This window comes from Lissotriton helveticus, chromosome 8 (genome assembly GCF_964261635.1).
Source record: "Lissotriton helveticus chromosome 8, aLisHel1.1, whole genome shotgun sequence".
NCBI classification, from domain to species: domain Eukaryota; kingdom Metazoa; phylum Chordata; class Amphibia; order Caudata; family Salamandridae; genus Lissotriton; species Lissotriton helveticus.
The window spans coordinates 740,354,239-740,371,496 of NC_136069.1; the positions used below are offsets into that span (position 1 = coordinate 740,354,239).

Sequence of the window (17,258 nt, forward strand, 5' to 3'; positions counted from 1 at the left end):
GATCCGTATGGAGTAGGGCCATATATTTGGGATCAAAATCAATGGAGTGAAGTGAGATCTTTAACAGAAACAAAGAGAGGAAACTTGGGGTAAGAGACCACCTCTTGACGTTTTAGCAGAATCATCTGAAATATACAACGGTACTGCTCTCCATCATAAAATTGGCGACATTGTTGAGCATCTTTCATGGCCCTCTCATAACTATCACTATACTAACAATCTGAGATAATACATACAATCCACAAAAAAGAAGGGAAGAGAGATTGAGCCTTCCCTCGTTCTCCCACCAATTGTAATACTCAGTTAACCTGAAGGACTTGAAAATAAGGTTAATTTTTTTTTTATGTATTACCCTCTAGGACGTGGACCAACTGGTTCCCTCCTAGTAAAAAAATATTTTTTTACCTATAGAAAAATAGGAACAACAACCTAAACTAGAGAAAGAGGCAAGTGATGAAGAATGAGGATGATAACCCAATTTGGGAATTCCAAAAAGGTGTAAATACTGCCCTCACCCACTCAATGAGTGGCATGCAAGGAGGAGACCTGAGAAAAAAGAGAAAACAGAAAAGAAAGAAATTATAGAATATGTATCACATACAGCAGACAGGGTAATGATGTTTTTACTTTCCCATATATACCCTTATTTGAACTTTTTTAATCCTGCCAAGTCGAATCCACAATAAAGATAGCAGATACACACTTAGACAGGTTTAGAATATTTCTCTGGGTTTTGGATCCCTATTCTATAATTTCGTTTTTTCTATGTTCTCTTTTTTCTCAGCGCTCCTCCCTGGATGTTGGTCTGCACCAGGTAGCGGCAGTGGCCCTATGATGAAGCATGCCACTTATTGAGTAGGTGAGGGCAGTTTGATTGCAATTTACATACGCGTTCAGTTTACAATCCTTGATCCATAGGACACACGTCACAATAATGTATCCTTCTATTTAATTCTATCTCTTACACATGGGTCCTAGGGAGTAACTGAGATTGAGTCCACGCAGCACAGTGTTTCGCAAAATACCCCACATCCAGAGAACATAGATGGATTTACGGTGCCTTGGAACTATCTAAAAGTCAAGATTTTAGTGTCCAATTATTGAGGGCGGCAGACACTGGTGGTTAGGGAAAATGGGTCACTAGAAAGAGCGTACAGAGGACAGTTACTTTTCACGCTGGTCGCAAAACCAAAGTTCCAAACAGGAGAACCAGTGAGAAAGGACCAGCACACAAAATAGAATCCCTGAGGTACCAAACGTTAGGGCCACTATCTTGTGGACCACAGATCATGACTGAAATTTGCAAGTGGCCTCAGTGCCCATGCATCCAATCCTATAAATGTTCATGACTAACAAACACATTTGTACACTAAGATGGTGGCAAAACCGCCAGTGCTAATTTGTTGTCAATCCTGATAGTAGATAACCAGGCACACAACCAAGCACTGGTGAGTATTGGGTTGCAGGACCTTGGAAACAATACCACCTACACATTTGTCATTACTTATGTTTTCTTAATCTACACACATTGCTTAATATACTTAGATTGCGATATTTGGAAAAATAAATCAGCATAAAATGATCTAAATATCCTATGACCTATCCCACAAAGTACCATGGGTGGGATGGTCCTGTCTTCTAAATCTTGGATCAGCTTCATCCACTGTGCTGAGCATGCAAACCCCCCTTCCCCCCACCCCCATGATTGGTAACGCTTCTGAAGATATGTGAAGGATGATTAGTAAAAAGCTGTGCATAGTGATTGAAAGACACATCTTATTTTCCCTTATCTTATTTTTTTATTATTAATGGATTAATGGCATTTTTAAAACATTTTTTTATGACTGGGCAGAAATCCTGGAGATGGGTGCCCCGGGATTCTTGAGGAGAGGGCAAGAAAAAGTGCAATGCCGACAGTTCAACTCATGTTGGGCTATGACTCATAAAGTCAGTCTCTTGATTATATGATAATTACGCTAAATGGTTTGATTCCTTCTGTGCCAACTGTAATATTATTGTACCATACTTGTTATAGTTAAATGCAAGTTTATTATACAATCCAAATATATATTCATTTTGAAAATCATCCTAACGCTACCTCACCTGAAGTCAAGTCCCCAATTACCAGGTACTGGTTCAGATTTACAAAGTTTTTTTGATGCACTATCATGAAGGAAAACAACGCAAAGTGGCAGAAGCGTTTTACTTTCCAGGACAAAGTGTGTTTTGTTCTGGAAAGAAAGGTGTTTTTTTCTCAGAGAAAGATACGTTTTCCATCATGGAGGAACTAAAGGGGTCTGTTCAGTGCATTTTTTATGCAAATCCCATTCTAAGACAGCAAGACCAGACTTTGTGCATCAAAAACTGGAAGTGGAGGCAAACAAGGAGGGGGTGATTATTTTTGCAGCAATGCAGAGTGGGATACAGCCTACCAGTACACACAGTTATATTTAGTTTTTCATGTTTGGTTGTTCATAGAAGGATTGTTGTTTAACATTAACGCAACACTCAATTTCACAAACTAACAAGCAGGCAGTATGGAGAAGCATTAAATCTATAAGCATTATCCGGAAAAAATCACCAGATAAACTGCAAACACACACATACATTCGTGCATATAAAACAGCATGCCTGATCTCCCATTGCACATAGGGTGATACAAAGTAACTACACTGCATGTTACTTTCTAGCCAATATTACACCAAAAATCTTTCCAGTTATCTTGAATTCAATGTCCCTAAACCCAGCAGCTCTCAGGAGCTTGGTGTATTCGGATGGAGTTTTCTCTTTGCCTTCGGTTCGTAACAACATAAGCAGGCTCATGAACTGGGCTGTCAAAGGTCCACTTTTGTCTTCGTTTAAAAAGCGTTCCACCAGGAGCACCGCACCACCTGGCAAGAACAAGGACAGCATTAGTTGGATTTCCTCGTAAACAATATTTTGCATAGCTCAGATATGCATGAACTGTGAATCATTTCATAACAGTCTAGTTGGTACCATGATTATTTTGAAGAAGGCTTTACATATTTATTGATCTATTGTATTTACCTGTGGATGTAATGTACTAAAGGTACCCATGTTACATGGACAATTTTGAAGTTGTCATTGTATATGTTGCATTACAAGTTCTGTATATCAAATTTTAGTTTTAGAGATTTTAGTCTAGGAATTGTTGGAAATAGTGAGCCTTGAGTTCCTTGAGAAAGATTGAGTGGGCAGTTGATATTCTGAATTTAGGACGTTCAAGGAAAGAGTTTTTGTGACTTTTGAGATCCCTTGAGACACATGAGATAGTGAGTGGATTTGCTTGGTACAGAGGAGTTTTTTCATTTATTGATCTTTGCACGAGTCAACACATTTTGATGGTACTTCGGCTGTTCCCAGGAGGCACAGGGTCAAGACTGGTTTGCATATGGTTGGGTATAAACTGGGGTGGCATGGTGAACAAAATAACGATGGATTTAGCCCATATCTATTGACTGGGAAAGAATGTTTGATTTGCTCTGCATTCTGTTCATCATCTGTGTGTCTTTTGCTTTCTTGCCCTAAGTGCCCAGACGTGGGTCCCGGGCTCACAGTGCCACTGGATTCAAGCTAGCCTGGCTGATGAGGGGTGATGCCCCGAAACTGGTCCCAGGATGCTTGTTTCCTGTTCAGGGAGGACCTGGCTTGGCTGCTCCATCTGGACTGTTCCCATGAGCACAGGGTCAAGACTGATTTGCATATGGCTGGATCTAAACTGGGGTGGCATGGGGAGCAAAAAAACAATGGATTTAACCCAATTTGCTCTGCAGTCCGTCCATCATCTGTGTGTCCTTTGCTGGAGAGTTCATCAGCCTGTCAGCAGAGTTTACGATGACTCGGAGTGGAGTAAATGAAGTTTGAGGATTGCTGCCAAAATGTAATTTATGAAATCTAGTCGGGAGATAACTAGCGAATGGATCTCTGTGTAGCAATAATCAGTGGAGATGAGGTGATGAATTTCCTTCAATGTGTCCTGGTGGAAATCTGCACATTTAGCCATATTTGTTGAGTTATCAGTGTCAATGACAAGTCTAGGTGAAGCCTAGACAATTGGCAGAAAGAGTCGGAGTTGGTGAGAAACAATATAGTACTCCAGAAGAATAAGGTCGAATGTACTCTTGAGATGGAGAGGCAGGAATTCTGCTCTCTGTGTGTTTAGCTGGAGGACCTTCTCTCTCTCTCTCGCTCGCTCTCTCTCTATCATCTAGATTTATAATTGAGATAAGAAGCATCTTAGGGTGAACATTTCTTCGATTGTTGAGATTATAAATAAAGGTGGGTGTAATATCTGCACTGATGTATGGTTATGCCTTGGATTCAGGATTAGGCTTAGTGTTTATGCAAAGAGTAAATAAAAATTAGACAAGAATTTCGTTCTTCTGTACTTCTCGTGACATTTTGGTGATGCTAGAAGTGTGGTCTTCAGCCTTCACTCATTTAGATTTGTTAGCCAGGAAGGATGTGAACTATTTTAGGACTTCACCTTGATAGCCCGTGTGGTCTATCAAGAGGTCTATCAAGAGTCTGAAGTATTCTTCCATAACTGAATGCATAGAAGGTTGCCAATAGGTTTAAGATGACTAGAAGCCATGAGCCACATTTTTCCAATTTGTGAAATATATCATACAACAATTTTGAAGTAGCAGTTTTAAAGATAAAACCTGCCCTGAAACCTGATGGGTGGGTGACTAGTAGGTGCTCTTTTAAGATTGTGTTGTTTAGCTGATTAGTAATAGTTTTTTTTCTGAGATTTTTCGATTTGTTTCGGCTCGAATGCGATTGGAATTGTATTAAAAATAAAAGTGAACTTGGGGAGGATACACATTTTAACTAGGTTTACTCTACCCATTATGGAGAGCGGTAGATGTGACCAAGATTTTAAGAGTTTTTTACTTTCCAAATGTATTCTTTCTAAATTATTTTGTCCGATGTTCCCCACCTCCTGGGTTATTCTTATTCCTAGGTAGCGCATAGATGTTGAAATATTTAACCCCAACTGAATATTTGGAAGAATCCATACCATTATCTCCGTTTTGCTGGTGTTTATATCGTAACCCGATATATACCGAAATCTTCTGCACATGCGATAATAATTGAAAATGCTTTAACTGGGTCAGATGTAAAAACCAAAATGTCGTCTGCATATAGTGCTACCCGCCTTTCCCACTCTCCATAGCTAAAAGATGGAATATTAGCCTTGTCCCTTAGAAGTTGAGCGAACGGTTCAATATACAAGTTAAAAAGGAGAGGGGAAAGCGGGCAGCCCTGTCTTGTACCTCTAGATATATTAAAGGCATCAGTCAAACTCCCATTAATCATTAACCTAGCCGAAGGTGTGTTATATAGTAGTTTAATTGTTCTACGGAATCCTTCCCCACAATTGAATTTTTTTGATACGTCGTTTAGATAGAGCCAATTTACTCTATCAAACGCTTTCGTTGCGTCTAAGGTCAATGTAGCCAGGGGTGCAGAGACGGCAGTAGCGATATCTATAGCCCCCACAATTTCATGAGTTAACTCCGCTAATTGTCTTCCTTTAATAAATCCCTTTTGGTCTGGGTGGATGTAATTACCAATGACACTGGCCAGTCTTGTAGAGATAATAGTTGTAAATATTTTATAATCACTGGTAAGTAGTGATATTGGCCTATATGACCCACACTCTAATGAAGATTTTCCAGGTTTAGGAATAAGCACGATCGTTGCCTCTCCCCAAGATTTAGGTGGCAGATCTCCCTCTATTAAGATACCATTGAAGAGTGCCGTGAGCTCTGGAGCTATAATATGTTCAAGGGATCTGTAAATTTCTCCAGGGAGACCGTCCGGCCCTGCCGCTTTTCCCTTTTTCGAGTGACGAATTGCTTTTATTACTTCGTCCACAGAGATCTCTTCCTCTAGCATTTTACTCTGATTCGTTGATAAGATAGGGAGTATAATAGCATCTAACCACTTATCTCTTGCTTGTTGATCATTAGGGAGGTCTTCTTTGTAAATCTCCTCAAAAAATTCAAAAAAGGCATTCCCTATTTCTTGATTGGTTGATCTTGTCTCTATCTCACCTGCTATCTTAATTTCTCTGATATAATTTAGTGTTTTATCGGCTTTTGTTTTCCATGCCAATATTTTTCCTGCAGCTTCCCCGAACTCGAAATTAGAGGATTTACTCACTTCCCACCTTTTATTTATTCTTTCTTGTAAAGTATTTTCCATTTGTTTTTTCAGTTTGGCCAGTGTTTCCTTTTCTACAGATGTTTCTACATTCGGGTCTAACCTTAGTTCTAGAAGTTTCATGTCCCTTTCTAATGCCCTAATCTTTTCATTGTATATTTTCCGCCTGTAAGAGGCTCTATTAGTGATCTGTCCTCTTAGGAAGGCCTTAAAAATCTCCCAGACTACTGTAGGAGCAGCCGAGTTTTTATTAATATCAAAAAAGGTTAGGGTCTCATCTGAAAGGTATTTCACCTCTTCCTCCTCCAGCAGAAGTGTGCGATCAAAAGACCAGGATGGGTGTTTAACTAGATTGTCCATTTTTAAAGTAAATTCCAATGCGGAATGATCTGATAAATGTGATGGCAAGTAGTTTATTGATATTAAAGTATCCTTTAGGCAATAACTAAAAAGAGCGTAGTCGATTCTGGATTTGTGTTTGAAACGATTATTTCTAAAGGAGACTCCTAACTTATTGCCCTCTCTTTCCCTCCAAAAATCCGCCAATCCTAGATGTTTCATGATTGATTTGAGGGTTTCTCTAGATTTTATGGAGCAAGAGATTCTAGATGTTGTTGACTTATCTAATCTTGGGTCAAGAACAATGTTGAAGTCACCCATCCAAATTATTGGCTCCTGAGCTGAAATTAATTGGTTCCTCACAGCGTTCAAGTGCGATGGGTCATCTGAGTTAGGACCATAGTAACCAATCTCAAAGATAAATAAACTCTTTTATATGGAATTATAAAACAACAAGGATAGCATGGAAAAAACTAAGAAGAAGAAGAGAAAAGGGGGGCCTTGCACTTCCAGACTTGCTGTACTACTCATGGGCATTCCAGATGTCACATTCAAGAATGCTATTAAAAACTCCATCTAATCTTACATCTAACTCAATGTACAAAGCAATATTTTTGGGAGCAAATCTAACATCAGAGGGCTTTATGTTTAAATTCGGAAGCCAAACATTTTTCAAACAAATCAAACTTAAAATAGCACAATCATGGGCTAAAAATTGGACTAACATAAGGAAAAAAATTGGCCTGTCATATTACTCTACTTACTCCCCAATTTGGGATTCACCCGGCTTACCACCATGTCTGAAAGACAGCCTCTCTAATATCATAAAGCAAGCAGGTGTAATAAGATGGGGCCAACTCTTTACAGACGGGAAACTAATAACTTGTAATGAATTATATGAGCTTGTAGGACTTGGATTTTCTAGATTTAAATACATTCAATTAGACAGCTGGGCAAGATCACAGAACCGTATAGATACCAGCATTGGGAAAATTAGTACACTAGAACAAATGCTGGTAGAACGACCCATTGGAGGGAAAGAAGTAGCTACATGGTATTGGCAGATGCTGGAGGAAAGTGATGGCGAGTTCAAACTTCCAGATGAGTTATGGGGATCAGAGATCAGCACTCCATGTGATGATATATGGCAAAAATCTTGCGAACTACTGTATAAAACTGTAAAACCTGCATGGCTGAGACGTAACCATCTCTTTTCAATACATCGAGCTTATTTAACACCACTAAAACTGTCTAAATTTTTACCAGACCAAAAATGCAACAAATGTAATATGGCAGGTGCTAGTGATATACATATGTTTATAGAATGTCCGGATATTTCGAACTTTAGGGAAGAGGTGAAAAATACTCTTAATTCTATTCTACATACAACTTTGGCAATAACTCTACCACTCGTCATTTTTGGGCTGGAAGAAAACATTATGGGCAAGGCAAAATCTTTTCTCTTCTATGCGATGTTATTGGCGAGAAGACAAATTTGTATACAGTGGATAGAAAAAACACCTCCACTACACTCTCGGTGGCTTTCATCCCTATATGAAATATCCAAAATGGACCTTAAGAGAACAGCTGGTAAGAGCAATTTGGCCTTCTGGGACCTTTTAATTAATTGGAGGTGAACCCGTTTTATTTTTTTATTTTTTTCCCCCTGGGTCCGATGATTATGCCATCAACGCTCCTGGACCAGGGCCAGCCTAGAATCGATTTTGGTCCTACAGGTTAAAAATACCTAGATGGAGTTAAAAGAAGATACCCTCTTTCCTATTTGGGACATCTCTGCCACCAGAAAAACAAATCACGTTTTAAAACATACAAGGTGGTTGGTACTACCCTTGTTTGGAAGAGAAGGCAAATGAGGACAAAAAAAAAAAAGTTTTTTTTCTGTGGCATTCCCAAGCCATCACAGCATGGATATTGGAAAATAAGTGGTGGTGGGTGTAATTTATGTAAATTTTTATAAATTGCTGTGGTGTACTGTCACATAATTTCACTGGATTACACATTATTACAACTCTGCATTTAGAGCTATTTTCAGAGTGCAAAATCCACCCTTGCATCCAAAATTAGCCAGAGGATAGCACTAAATGCAAAAGAACAGGAACACTAGCAGCTCTGTTCCTGTGCTCTTGAATAGGCATTTTTGCCCCAAATTACTTATCATTACAAAAACGGGCATATGAGCATAATGTTTGGTGATTTTGTGACACAAGAGAAGCAAGAACGTACTAAAATAACTCATTACTCTGGCTTAATTAAAATTTCACCCAAGCCTAAAGATAATGTGATGCTTGGCAGGACTCAAGCTTGGGCTTTTTGCTTCTAAAAGGGATTAGACTGGTCCACAGAACTGTCTGGTATATACTTTGATCTAAAGAGAAACTGATCAATTTACACTATATATCTTGAAAGATGCGAAAATTAGCAATAGCAATCGTGCATTCCCACAAACAAAGACACCTGGGCTTTTCAGAAATGGCTCTCTGCCCCCTACTCAATCTGGAAAAGATAAGAAGTATAGAGCTGACAAGGTAAAAAGTAAATTTCCTATCAGGGTGGAAAGAGGGTCAGCAAATTTCGACTAATTTGATTGAAAATCAGAACCATGGAATGACAAAGGCAACAAGTGAATCATTTTCTTCAAACAATAACTATCTAATTATCTGGTTCAATAAACAATTAAATAGCAAGAAAATAAATATGATAGAAGTGGATTAAAAAAGCTACAGGAATTAGCAAAGAAAAATTGATTAACATATAAACAGGTGCAAATCAAACGGATAAAGGCTGTGGTTGAAGTCAAATAATAAGGTAGGAGAGAAAGTAGGGATAACGTGTAACATTCGACACTGCAAAGTAATCAGTTGCAACTTTAATTGTGAACTGAAACTGAGAAATTGTACGGAAAGTGACAGAGAGGGTAGGGGGGGGGGTTTAGCCAGAAAGGGATTAGTAAACATTACTCAATTGGAAGTAATGTTGGCAATGACAATAGTTTTCACTGTTCCAAGGCATGTAAACATAGGTATTCACAAATGCTATTTAGATGTGTTGCACACGCAAGTGCTGTAAAGCCTAAATTGTTTATCACATTAAAGTCTACATTGTAGACTTTGACAATGCTGTTGAAAAGTGGCAAACAAGGATTTCTATATGTATAAAATACATTTATTAATTAAAGGACTGATGGAAGTGCATTTTTTAGACAAAAAAGAGTAACTCATCCACTCTAATAGAAGCATTTGCTGGAAGGAGGTATGATATACCGAATGGGAAAAAGCATTATGTGCGACAGCAATACTTCACTGGTCGGAGACAAAGCACGTATTCTATTTATTTCAAGGAATTTATAACCATCAGTCACAAAGAGGGGGACTAGGAGCTAGATGAAGGTCCAGTACCTATGCTCCGAAATAAGCCAATGTATATAGTTAACCAAGGTACTTGTTCCTAATGTGAAAAAGAAAAAAAGGAAGAAGGAAAGAAAAATGGTTCGTGTTTATGGCTCTGAGGGGTGTCTTCCTTATTTGGAAGTGTTGGATCCTCAGAAGTCCTAAAAATTTTATTGTTATAAAGAAAAATAAAATTGATGATATTCAAATAATTTTTAGAAAGGGAAGTTGTTGAGATCAACAAGTTCCAGTTGAGAAAGAATCATAATATTCTCCATGGTAAAAGGTCGATGACTTCATCAATCTTAAAGGAATAAGCTTCATACTTTTTTACGTGACAACACATTTGTGACTTTGATGTAATTTATAATGTATCACTTCTTGATGAGGGTATATATTTAAATACAGTGAACAAATAAAGACTCCACAATGAAATGGGTTGCAAATAGAAGATGTCAACTTCCGGGTCACGGTAGGCAGCCTCAGGAACGAGATGCTAATACCACCGCTAAGAGCTCCCCTCACACCCACAAGAGCTTAAATAAGACTCTGAATAAGGTAGAATCATAACCTATAAGCTTGTCAAAAAATGACTCAATGGTGAAGATAGGTAAGTGACTTTCACCTACCTCTTGTTAGAGTGAGCCAAATTTACATTACTAATACTACGGTCTTGAAGAAAGTCCACCGATCTTTAGAGACGCCTATGGACTGAAACATGTCGACCACCGACACAATGATTATTTAGGTGCAATGGACCATTTACACATCCACCAAAGGACCTCACGTAGTTTTTTAATATCACCCCTTTCTGACTAATAAAAGAAGTCTACTGGAAAAGGGGTATTTTTAACTTCACATTTTTTTTGGCTAATACACACGAAATCACGGCTGTCATAAGAACCAGATAGTCTCCTTCCAGGTGGAGTAAGACTGACTGCCTATAGAACGGGAAACTTAGGCAGAAAAGGACCCAATGATAAACCGAACACCTAACTTCTCCCGGCAGAGAACCAAGATATACCCCTACCCACGAGTTAGAGTGTATGAGTGCCTTTAAACAACACTTATAGACCCTGGCCTTTCTAAGACATGTGATTCATTCCCTTTTGATTATTAACTATTGAACATGGAAGCAGAATGAATCACTGTTTCTTCCTCCCCAATATTGATTTTTGGAGTGCAAAAAGAAGTGACAAAACAAACATAATTCACCATAATTCAAAAGTAAATACATGAAAACTACTTAAGATGTATAGTTAAACTCACTAAACCCAGAGAGACACCCCAATTCAGTAGGTTGCATATAGAAGAGATAAAGCACATATTAAATGTAGAAAAGGACAAAAATGCAAAACACACTTCTAAGGCAAGGCCAATACGGAATGTAATGACATTTTATTTTAACATTTTTACTAGAGTGTTCAAGTAACTACATAAACCAAATTTTATTATCCCAGTAAAAGTAGTGCTCTATTAACAGTCTATTGATCTTGAAAAAAATAAACAGAGAAATGAGGTATCAATAGGCATGTATAACTAGGAGTGATGTGGACCAACACTTGGAAAATGTTTTCTTAATCTCATATTTAGTTGTATTAGATATCATATGTCAAGTGTAGTTACACATACACTTTTAACTGTAAGGGTGCACATTAACAACATTAGATGTTGACAATGACAATAACTATTCCCAGGGGGTGGACATGGGTGACAGTACAGCAACAATGACACCTGTCTCCTTTGCTTCTAGCACCCGTTTTATGGAGTTCTCAATTGAGAAAACTAGGGTTGACCTTTCCTATATGAGAAAGGAGAAATCTCCTAGTCTCAACACTATCTGAGTGGACTTATTCAATTCCGAGCCTGACATTTGGGTACTCTAACTGAACAAGTTAAGTATTGCTGTTCTGCATGTGGGGGTAATCCCAGAGTCATAACGGGGTGCCATTATTGTCCCAATCCATGAAAAGGTATTAAAAGACACTCCTTCAAACTATAGGCCAATTTGCCTCATCAATAACACCCAGAAAACTTTCTGTAGGATGTTCCTTTTTTGTTTGCCGGAGTGAATGGAGGACAATCATGTCCTGTTACACTTACAGCTAGGCTTGCGCAAGAACAAAGGCACTACAGATCAGGTTTTTCGCTTTATGACTATCTGCTGGAAGTATATTACCATCAACAAAGACCACCTGTGCATGGCTTTTATGGACATGCGGGCAGCAATCAATCTAGTACCAAGGCACACTCTCTGGGTTGTATTGGATCAAATGAAGAATCCGTTCAATTTACTTTATCTCCCTATTAACCTTCACATAAATACAATTGGGCAGATTAGGTGGATCACATAGGGTGACATCTCCCCTAGGATTGCTGTTGATCATGGGGTGAGACAGGGCTGCATCCTGGCCCCCATGATGTGGAAAGCCTGGGGAGATGTCAGCGTGATGCACCCAAAATAGCTGGTAAACACATCCCTGTTCTGCTATTTGGAGACAACACTCTGCTGCTTTCAGGCACTACAATGGTTCTGTAGGAATTGATTAACTACTTTGTGAAGTTCAGTAGGGACCTGGGGCTCGAGACCAATGAGGCAAATCCAAGTTAAGGCAATCAACCCTCCCTGTACTTTCAGTATCAGGCCAGGTCCGGAGCTCAGAGTACCTGCGAGTTAGGCTCATTGACAAGACATATACTCAGACATGAGTCCCTTGCTCACTGCTCCATCAGGATTCAAGCAAGCCGGGCCGACGACGCCTGGAATGGCAGAAACCGGTCCCCGGAAGCTTGTCTCCTTTCTGGTGAAGAATTGGCTTGGTAGTTTGGTCTGCCCTGTTCCCATGATGCACTGGGCCAGGGACAGACTAATTTGCATATAGCCAGGTTCTGAGCTGGGATGGGGCAGTGAGCTAAATAACGGTGATGGATCAAGCCCTGATCTTTGGACTGGGTAAGAGTGGTCTGCTTAATTCAGACACTCTGTTCATCATCACCCCCTTTTCTGAATCATTGACAAGATCTCCTGGGGCCTTCAACTGGCAAACACCATTTTTATATGAAAATACAGAGCAGCAGCTATTGTTTGGAGATACAAAGCATTGACTATCAGGGCTGTGTTGCTCGCTATAGAGGAATACAGATCATTTGTTTGTGAGAGGTGCTCTGTATGGGGCAGAAATTTGGGTCTAGGGAATGCAACTTACAACCAAATAACAACAGAAAACAAATGTATGAGATCAGCTATCAGTGTCCACAACAGCACCCCCACTTACAACTCTAAGTTGACCAAATTGCCCACTTCAAAATCCTGACTTATTGGGGTTGACCAAATTGCCCACTTCAAAATCCTGACTTATTGGGGTAGAATTTGGATAACCTAGGTATTGCCCCCTTTAAAGCTACACCGCAGAAGTCGCTGCTACTAGATGAGCACTGTATCACTTCATAGAATAAATCTGAAAAAATCCTATGAAGTGACTTAAAGCTTGGGGTGTTTGGGAAGACTCTAGTACGCTGAGGGCAAATCCATTCAACTGGGTCAAAATATCTATTGGAAGCACGTTTTACAAACTGTGGTGAGTGAAGCTAGGCCTGATGGCACCACGGATATATTTTTAGGCCATAAATGCTCCCCGAATATTGAGTTGTTTCTTGATGGAATAACTCCCCCTCCTCCCGCTACAAAATCACTGTGTATTTGCTTCCAGGTTTGGCAGGCTGCCACTCAGGGGTTTTACTATGAGATGGTGCACAGTAGGGGAACAGTAATACGATTGTCTGTTTTGTCGTATTAAGCTGGAAACCGAGGTGCATTTTGTGCTGTTCTGCCACAAGTATAATAAACTGAGATACAGGTGGATTCTGCCTCTTTGGCACAACCTAGTAGCAAAGCAGTACCTCGGTGCCCTACATATATTAAAATCTGACACCACTGAGCCCATCAGATTTGCACTGGTAAGATTTTTAAGTTGGGTCTGGTCACTCAGAACAATGGAGTTGCAGGCCGAAGTGGAAGGAGCCACTGGTGCTGAAACATTATTTTGAATGAACTCGCAGCAACCTCTCTGGCCTTGGCTCGGGGTGTGCTGTCCAATCTGATGATGCTTTAGTTCTTCATAACGCCTAGAACCTAGTTGGGCATCATTGCTATATTATTGTTGAGAATCATTATCATTACCATATATCTTGGTAAACCGCTGTTATGCAACTTTTTACCATCTGTGAATTGTCTAAATCATTTTTATTGCACCTCTGCACTATCTCTTATGAAATTATTTTTCTTGATTTTGAGATGGGTTTTTTAAAAATATTTTTTAAAACTTTGCGAAGTGTCACTTGATGGAAATTTGTCTGTGAATATTTATGTGTATAAACTTCTACAATAATTATGTACTTTTATGGTCCTAATTATCTAAATAAAGAATTTGATGATGAACTAAAAGAGTCTAAATCAAATATATAAAAATTTAACAATCATACCTAAATGGTTGATAGAATTTTCAAAAGCAATGTGTGATCATTTCATAACAAAACTATACGGAAAGTGCAAAAGGAGCACTATTTACAAAGAATTGTATTTGATCGGAAGGAAAAATTATGGAGTAAACTTATTGGTAATTTTTAAAAATGCCATGTTAATTGATGTGTTTCTGATAGAGAACTCAGTGATCTATGGGCTTATTGACCCATGGGGATACTTTAAAAATCATGTATTGCATAAGCATGATGCACACGCTAATGCGCATTCAGTTGGTTACGGTTGAAGTGCCCAAGATGACAAGGTTTATTTAGTATTTATCTGGTGCCGGCAAACTAGGTGAAATTCTACTATCCTACACTATTTACATGTCTTCTGCTAGCATTGAACTCATGCGATTTTATTATGTAGGTGACAAGTAGGTTGTGCCCTTTCCAGCCTTCTCAATGTCATCGAAAATTGCTTTACCTCTTATGATCAAAAAGACTTTTCCCAGACGTTGTATCACCTTCTCAGAATCAGAATCAGTCAAATAGCCCATCACTATGTGGTGTCTTCTCTTTTGTGTGCATTTTTATATAGTGCAGACTCAACCGCAAGGTATTGTGTGGGATTTTTGTGTATCACAAATCAGTGTATGATACTGTACAAACACTAATCCTGATGTCATAGCTGCCACCAATGTCAGAAATTGGTTTCTTGTTTGACTGGGTTGTGAGCCCTGGTCAAGCGATAACTACACTCTCTTGCAGGGTGAACCACAAAAAGTCATTAATTTAACCTGTGCATAACCCTGGGTAGGTTGGCACAAAAGTAGTCAGGCTTAACTTAGAGACAAAATGAAAAGTATTTGTGCAACAATCTAACAGTAATGAAGTGAAAACTCCAAAACCAATTTAAAAATGAGACCAAATTTTAATACATTTTTTGATACCAAAATGACAAAAGTGCAATCAATAGAACCTGCATTATGAATGTTCAAAGCTTTTAGTAAAAACTAGCACCTACAAGATCAAACCGCCAAAAAACAAAAATGATGACTTAGGCACATTTTTGTCCAAAAGTGCTCTGAGAACCAGGGGGAGACCTGGAGCAAATGCTCTCCTGTCCACCCAAGGTGCATTGATGTTTTTTTTTACTTTGAAGCTTCTCCCACTACAATCTTCTCCGCAGCAGCAAAACCTTTTCAGTAGTCCTTTGACAAAGTGGTATCTGACCTTGTGGAACTGGCCTATGCAAGATGTCTCGGCATCATCCCACTGAGTCCGAATTTAGAACTCTTCACTGCTGCTGCGACCCAAGGTCATACAACAAACAAAGCTTTCTCCTCGCACACCTCCTGCAACCTTGCCCCACTGAACTCTACCTTTGCAGAACATTTTTCTCAGAAATTCTTCTAAGTTCTGAGGCAAGCGCTGACCGAGCTCAATTCACTTTTTGTATCCAAACCACGCTTCATTGAGGTCAGCCATATTTGTTTTACTTTGACCTAGTCTTGCACAACTAGATATCTGCAGTTAGCACATTTATCCTTTAGGCGTACGTTTTACTAAAAACTTTTAAAATTCATTACTCCAGGTTCTACTGATTAGATGTTTGTCATTTTGGTGTCGAAAAATATATTAATATGTACTCTATTTTTCTACATTAGTCTTAGATTTTACTTTTGTTGTGTTTTCACTGTATTACTGTTTGTGTGCTACTTAAATACTTTGCACATTGCCTCTAAGTTAAACCTGACTGCTTTTTGTGCCAAGTTACCCAGAGTTAATCACAGATTTGAATATTGACTTTTTGTGGTTCACACTGCACGATACAGTGGCTGTTGCTTCACCAAGGCTCACACCCCAGCCAAACAACAATGCAATTTCAAACAATGTTATTCTGAAAACCTGGACAGTTCTGAATACCCAGCTACATCTGTATGACTAGTGACACAGCCTATCCAAATCCCTGTCGAAAGCCACATTTTGTATAGCCTTTAAAACCCATCAATTAGCCCTCAGGTTCATTGCAATCAAACCCATCAACCGGCCCTCGGTTCCTACTGTGATCAACTTTGAAACTGGATGTCAGGCTCTACTGCCATCTAGCACGCCACCAGTGCTGAAACCCAACTGCCAGCCTTTGGTCAGCCTTTCATGGTGCCAGCATTCACAGCCCATGCTGGCCCTCTTAGTTGTACGCAGCTTAATATCCAATTCGGCTGAGAATCAGTGTCCCACACCCAGGGCCCGATGTAGGTAAATCTTTTTTACCACTTCTTAAATACCGATTCATACCGAATCGGTATTTAAGAAGTGGTAAAAAAGAGGAGGGCAGATGTAGGTAATTTTATTTTTATTATTACCGAATCGGAAGGAATAAATACCGAATCGGTAATGCCCATTGATTCCTATGGGCATTGAAGCCCATAGGAATCAATGGGCATTACCGAATCGGTATTTACCAAATCGGTAAATACCGAATTTTGCAAGGGTGCAGGGGGTGTCACTTTGACACCCTCTGGCACCCCAATTTCAGGCATGTGTGCCATGTGGCACACATACATGCCCTAAGGACATGTCTGTGTGTCACATGGCACAGGTGTGCATGCACAGATGTGCATGCACACCTGGATTCGGTATTTTACCACCCAATTGGATTGGGTGGTAAAATACCGACTCCTAAAGGCCTGTGGCACTGTTTGTAGTGCCACCTACATGTGAGATTTACCGAATCGGTAAAATTACCGATTCGGTATTTTACAGAATCGGTAAATTTACCGATTCGGTAAATTTACCAATTCTGTAAAAAAGGTCCCCTACATCTCAATGACCGATTTACCGGTCGGTAACGTC

At 39.4% G+C, this 17,258-nt stretch overlaps 1 protein-coding gene across 2 annotated transcripts in view; it reads right to left on the reverse strand.

Moving 5' to 3' along the window:
- Nucleotides 1-641: 641 nt before the first annotated feature.
- Nucleotides 642-17,258, reverse strand: part of LOC144772892 (acetylserotonin O-methyltransferase-like) — a 719,863-nt gene continuing 703,246 nt past the window's right edge. For both annotated transcript variants that reach the window (XM_078657563.1, XM_078657560.1), the window contains one exon: nucleotides 642-2,891. In XM_078657563.1, the coding sequence (XP_078513689.1) occupies nucleotides 2,680-2,891 (212 nt within the window). In that variant the 3' untranslated portion in view covers nucleotides 642-2,679. The remainder of the gene's footprint in view (nucleotides 2,892-17,258) is intronic.